This window comes from Borostomias antarcticus (assembly GCF_949987555.1).
Source record: "Borostomias antarcticus genome assembly, chromosome: 3".
Taxonomy (NCBI): domain Eukaryota; kingdom Metazoa; phylum Chordata; class Actinopteri; order Stomiiformes; family Stomiidae; genus Borostomias; species Borostomias antarcticus.
The window spans coordinates 1,723,253-1,729,698 of NC_140236.1; the positions used below are offsets into that span (position 1 = coordinate 1,723,253).

The window sequence follows — 6,446 nt, forward strand, 5'->3', positions numbered from 1 at the left end:
TCCTCGTCTTCCTCTTCCCAGCTCTCTGCATTCTCTTCAGAAGGAAAAACTCCCCTCCCCCCTCAAAAAAATTCTCCTTGATCTTGGGCTTGTTTCCCCTCCCCCTCCCTCCTCCAAAGCTGTTTCTCGCTCCAAACAAAATGGAGTCTCAACAATTCAGCATGACAAACCAAATGAATATTTATGAATTTTGCCTCAAAGTGTTCTTCCATTTCACATCGACAGTGAGGCAACGTCCTATAGGAATGGAGGGTGTTCCTCAAGCTGGCTCATTCACCCCCCCTCCCCCGGACCCGCCCCCCCTCAAATGGGCGTGGTCTGGGTGTGGTTGTGGTCGTGGCCCTCCTCCCCGCCCGTACGGGGGGTGGGGGACAGGGGGCAGGGCTTGACGCCCCGGGTCTTCATGTAGGAGATGAGTTGGTCGGGGATCTCCGCCAGGACGTCTTTGGCCAGCCGGGCCATGCTCAGAACATGGTTACCAGTCCGGTCCATGTAGTCTCTGAAAGGAACAAACTACGGACAGGAGAGGAGAAGAGAGGGGGGAGGGGGGAGGAGGAGAGGAGAGGGGGGAGGGAGAGGAGAGGACAGTTGGGGAGGGGGGAGGGAGGGGAGAGGACAGTTGGGGAGGGGGGAGGAGGAGAGGAGAGGGGGGAGGGAGAGGAGAGTTGGGGAGGGGGGAGGGAGAGGAGAGGACAGTTGGGGAGGGGGGAGGGGGAGGGAGAGGACAGTTGGGGAGGGAGAGGAGAGGACAGTTGGGGAGGGGGGAGGAGGAGAGGAGAGGACAGTTGGGGAGGGGGGAGGAGGAGAGGAGAGGGGGGAGGGAGAGGAGAGTTGGGGAGGGGGGAGGGAGAGGAGAGGACAGTTGGGGAGGGGGGAGGGAGGGGAGAGGACAGTTGGGGAGGGGGAGGGAGAGGAGAGTTGGGGAGGGGGGAGGAGGAGAGGAGAGGACAGTTGGGGAGGGGGGAGGGGGAGGGAGAGGACAGTTGGGGAGGGGGGAGGGAGAGGAGAGGACAGTTGGGGAGGGGGGAGTAGGAGAGGACAGTAGGGGAGGGGGGAGGGAGAGGAGAGGACAGTTGGGGAGGGGGAGGGGAGGACAGTTGGGGAGGGGGAGGAGAGGACAGTTGGGGAGGGGGGAGGGAGAGGACAGTTGGGGAGGGAGGAGGGAGAGGACAGTTGGGGAGGGGGGAGGGAGAGGACAGTTGGGGAGGGGGGAGGAGAGGACAGTAGGGGAGGGAGGAGGGAGAGGAGAGGACAGCAGGGGAGGGGGGAGGGAGAGGAGAGGACAGTTGGGGAGGGGGGAGGAGAGGACAGTTGGGGAGGGGGGAGGGAGAGGAGAGGACAGTTGGGGAGGGGGGAGGGAGAGGAGAGGACAGTTGGGGAGGGAGGAGGAAGGGGAGAGGACAGTTGGGAGGGGGGAGGGAGAGGAGGAGTCTCCCTATTAGTTTCTATAGGAGACGTCTTACAAAACATCCAATTTAGAGCCACGGCAAATCTCCCGCAGAATCACCACAAATTGCTCCCATGAGAGATGAGATTATCACACAATGGTCTCCTGCAGCAGCTACAGCTTCACCATCCCTCCTCACAGGGGCCTCGGGCCGGGAGACCAGCCCATCTGGAGAAGAGAAGAGAAGAGAGACCGTCCTACCTGAACGATGTCTCTCTCCGCCAGCTTCCCTCTCGATGAGATCCGGATGTCGTCTCCGTCCAGCTCCACCATGGCTGAAGAACAGAACCGATTAAAAACTCCCGATCGTCCATGTCAGATTGTCTAAATAAGGACAAAATAAGGACCGACATTCCAACGGACACCAGCCCCCTGAAATACGCGCCGGCGACGAAGTAGCGAGCATCGGGGTTGCTACCATATGTTGAGATATTCAAATTAGCATGCAACAGCTGTGAATGGGGTCCAAATCCCACAGGTTGACATCTGCTAAGGGGACTTCCGCCAAAAAGCCTGCCAATTAGTTAATGTAAGGGACACTGGAGGCTGCAACGTGTCCTTGCTTCTTATAATGTATTCCATTATTTGCATCCGAATCATGTCTCTGATGAAGTTTAAAAACACAACTCTTGAAATGTTTTTATTTATTTACATAAATTCCTAGTTTTGGTTCAACCCATTGTCTAGCGTTCACTGCAAACATAGCCGTGAAATATATTCAGATTAAAATCTATAATTGGATTTAAGTCATCTAATTGGATTTAAGTCATCCGCAAAGTGATTATTTTTACAACTTTGATCGAGAGTTTTTCATGAGAAGGACTAAGGAGAAGCAATCTCACCATCAAACTCCGCCTGTCCAACTCCGACAATGATGATAGACATGGGTAGTTTAGCTGCCTGTGACAAACACAAGAACCAGGAAGTCAATCCCAGATCATCAACACATTCTGGAGAGGACGGCTCCCAGGGGGACACATTCTGGAGAGGACGGCTCCTAGGGGGACACATTCTGGAGAGGACGGCTCCCAGGGGGACACATTCTGGAGAGGACGGCTCCCAGGGGGACACATTCTGGAGAGGACAGCTCCTAGGGGGACACATTCTGGAGAGGACGGCTCCCAGGGGGACACATTCTGGAGAGGACGGCTCCCAGGGGGACACATTCGGCTACATTCAGTAAACGTTTAACGTAGGAAAAGCCAATGTACTACTACTTGCCAGAACTCACAAGTGCATCTTCTTTCTAAAACAAGTGACTAAGAGCATAATCTAGTGCTGAAGGCAAAGTGCAAGAATAGCAATCTAAAGTACAGTGCAATATAATACAATACAATACAATACAATACAATACAATACAATACAATACAATACAATACAATACAATACAATACAATACAATACAATACAATACAATACAATACAAGTGCTCTACTCAGTACAGCAGCAGTTCAGAGGAGATCATGAAGTGGAAACAGAGCAGGTTGTTAATTCATCAGGCGTTCCCAGGACAGACCAAGACCTTGTCCAACCATGGAAGGGTTGACTTGAGAAACGCTTTCTCAGGACAGACCAAGACCTTGTCCAACCATGGAAGGGTTGACTTGAGAAACGCTTTCTCAGGACAGACCAAGACATTGTCCAACCATGGAAGGGTTGACTTGAGAAACGCTTTCTCAGGACAGACCAAGACATTGTCCAACCATGGAAGGGTTGACTTGAGAAACGCTTTCTCAGGACAGACCAAGACATTGTCCAACCATGGAAGGGTTGACTTGAGAAACGCTGACTTTGACAGCATTTCACAAGCAAGAGTTGAACTATCCCTGGTATAGTTGTCCTTGTTAACCCCAGTATTGACTTTTTTTGCACAGTACCTGTGCATGTTACAGTATTTGTCAAGATGTACAGTATGCAATGATTGTGCACGGCATCCAGTGACAGTATAAAGTAAATTAAGAACAAGGTTTGTACACTGAGATCAGTTCAGTTGTCAAAATACTTTTACCCCATTTACTACTCAAAACACCTTACAACAAACGAACATTCATAACTGTTATAGTATGATGCAAATGCTAATAACCTTGTACAGTGCCATCACTTTACTTAAAGCTCACAAAGTCATGCTATAGCATATTATTGATGTTTATAAGACCTTATTCCCTTTCAGAAACGTATAATTGATCAGCTGTTATGATATGTTAGAGCACTTCTTCATGTGTCTTTATTGTAGCATGGAGTTATAATACAGTACATTTATATCTAGCACTAATAATAATTTATAAACCTTGTTATAAGGTGTCATGCATGACTATAAAAAATAAATAAATAAATATATATATATATATATATATACACACACACACACACTTGCTGGTGGTGGGCATAAAGAGTGGTCCATTAGGTGTGTGTATATATATATATATATATATATATAATATATAATATATATACTCCTAATGGAGCACTCTATATGCCACCAGCAAGTAGCCAGATGCAGAGCAGAGTGAGTCGTACAGAGGAGCCTGATTGGCCGTCAGCAGGGACCATGAAACCCTGTATGAATGATCTCAGCCTGCGTCTGTCAGGGGGGAAAGAGCCCCTCGTTCCTGGGAAGCTTCCTGAGGGGGAAGGCCTGTCACAGATAAGAGTAAACATGCTTAGAAAAGGAGGACTACCTCTCCCCCCCCCACCCCCTCTCTCTCTGTCCTCTCTCTCACCCCCCCTATCCATACATCCTCTCTCTCCTAGACTCTCTCTCTTTCCAACCCACCTTCCCCCATAAACGCCACCTCGCATCCACACAAACAATAAAGCCCCTCGTACATTATTCAGTCGACACCGTTGGTCTCTCAGCCCGTTAGGTGAGAGTGGCCCCTGGGATCTTACCCTAGCAGGCTGTCTGAACTTAATATAACCCACGTGTCCTAATCCCTCTCCACAAACTGCACTCTCAGACACTTTTAATAGCCTTACCCCTTACCTGTTCTCCTAATGAATCTTTCTTTTCTCTGCCGCAGCTAAACTGAAGTTGAGGAAACTTTCAAATATTCATGAGGTTTATTTCAACCTGTGCGTGACAAACCTCTTGGGGTGGGCAGCTGCTCTGCCAACACACGCAGCCCGCGGAGCTCGGCTGACTGCATTATGGGTAAAAGGCAAAAGAGCTGAGCGCACATCCAAGCTTACTAGGCCAGGTGCTGGATCTGAGAGTACATACGTGAGAAGAGAGGAGAGATCCGCATACGGATATCTCCCGGTTCACTTTATTGAAAACACGCAGCGTTTCAACCCTTAGGTCTTCACCAGGCAACTTCAAAGGGTCGCAACGTTGTGTATTTTCAATAAAGTGAACCGGGAGATATCAGTATGCGGATCTCTCCTCTCTTCTCACATGACTGCATTATGGGGCCACGATTCTCCCCTACAAGCCAGTCGGGATCCGGAGGAAAACCTCGTCTATAATTCAGAGACCTGAGCAGAGTTGAAGGAGAAGCGTTTGAGCTCATACTCCTCCCGGAGGAGGTCCGTTTAACATGAAAGACAAACACAGAGTTTGGCATAGTGTGGTTGGAGACAGGTGAAGTGGCAGAAAACATCGCATTTTCTGAAAAGCCTCTCACAACATTTTCCTGGTTGGTGCTTCTATTCACTCTTCTATTACGACTGACAGTTCTAGTTCTTTCTGTACACCGTCTTCAAAGACTTCTGCTACTGTTGCTACAGTTCAGGGCTGAATTGAAACTGAGGAGTTTAGTTTAGAAGGTCATGTGAACACAAAACAAGCCCCCAGTTGAAACTAAGGGATAAAGGTTTAAACTCGACATGAGTGATTCGGTCATTCGGTGTAGCTGATTCCAGGGGTCATGTGACCTGGGAACAGGTGAGAGGTCTTCTTCTTAATTTGGGTTTGATGTGGTGTCCTCTCCCCCCCAGGCTCGGGGCCGAGGGGCTATCCTTTTACCCCGAGCCTGGGTGAGGGGTCACCCGGGATATATATCCGGGCACACCTCCAGGAGCCATGTCATCGTTTCGTCATCCACAACCGTCAGGTGAGAGGGGTCGGCAGGGGTCAAGGCGGTGCTATAGTGGGCGTGTCCGAGGAGGGTTAGAGCAGCAGACAAGATCTTAAAAGGAAGGTGTGGCTGTTCTAATGGTTTGACTAACAGTCGCAAATTCCCTTTAAACCCAGTCTGCTGGGGGTGGGTTCCTATTGGCCGTTGGACTGGACTGGGCTGGACTGGACGGAAGACTCACATACGACTGGTCAATCAATCAATCAATCAATCAATCAATCAATCAATCAATCAATCAATCAATCAATCAATCAATCAATCAATCAATCAATCAATCAAAGCTTTATTTGTACGGCGCATTTCATACACAGAGGCAACACAATGCGCTTTACAGAGAACAAGGGAGGTGGACATACGACCCACCCCTACATATTCCAGAGGGAAGCAAAAAAAACAGCATCACCCAGGTCGTCCATGTTCCAAAGGTAATCGACATTAAGTGGAATGCTGTGCAATACATTATAAGCAAGTGAAGGCAGGAATTTCACATGGTATAAAACAATGAACAGATCCACAAAACATTAACTCCCCTCCATGAATCTACCACAAAATCTCATTAAAAACCTAAAGTGGGTCCAAACTACTACAGAAGAATCTCTATAACACCTGTGAGGAGCAGCTGGAGCAGGTATTATAAAAGGTCTGGCGTGTTCCCAGGAAGAGAGAGACGCCGATGACTAAACCCCTCCAAGCTAACACAGCACCCCAGACATTGATTTAGCCCTGGTGCATGCTGGGTAAAAAGCAAAGGTTCTGCTGTGATATAAAGGCACCTACAGTACAATGCCCTGCGGAGGGAGAGAGAGAGAGAGAGAGAGAGAGAGTAGAGAGAGAGAGAGTGAGAGAAAGAGAGAGAGTGAGAGAAAGAGAGAGCGCAAACGAGAGAGAGAGAGAAAGAGGAGAGCGAGAGAGAGAGAGAGAGA

The 6,446-nt window shown here is 49.2% G+C and overlaps 1 protein-coding gene across 1 annotated transcript in view; it reads right to left on the reverse strand.

Annotated features, from left to right (window-relative positions):
* Nucleotides 1-303: 303 nt before the first annotated feature.
* cpne5a (copine Va) overlaps nucleotides 304-6,446 on the reverse strand; it is a gene marked incomplete at both ends in the record, with an annotated part of 66,343 nt that continues 60,200 nt past the window's right edge. Inside the window, 3 exons of the mRNA XM_084461912.1 lie at nucleotides 304-513; nucleotides 1,649-1,722; nucleotides 2,290-2,347. Coding sequence (XP_084318038.1) covers nucleotides 304-513; nucleotides 1,649-1,722; nucleotides 2,290-2,347 — 342 coding nt within the window. The remainder of the gene's footprint in view (nucleotides 514-1,648; nucleotides 1,723-2,289; nucleotides 2,348-6,446) is intronic.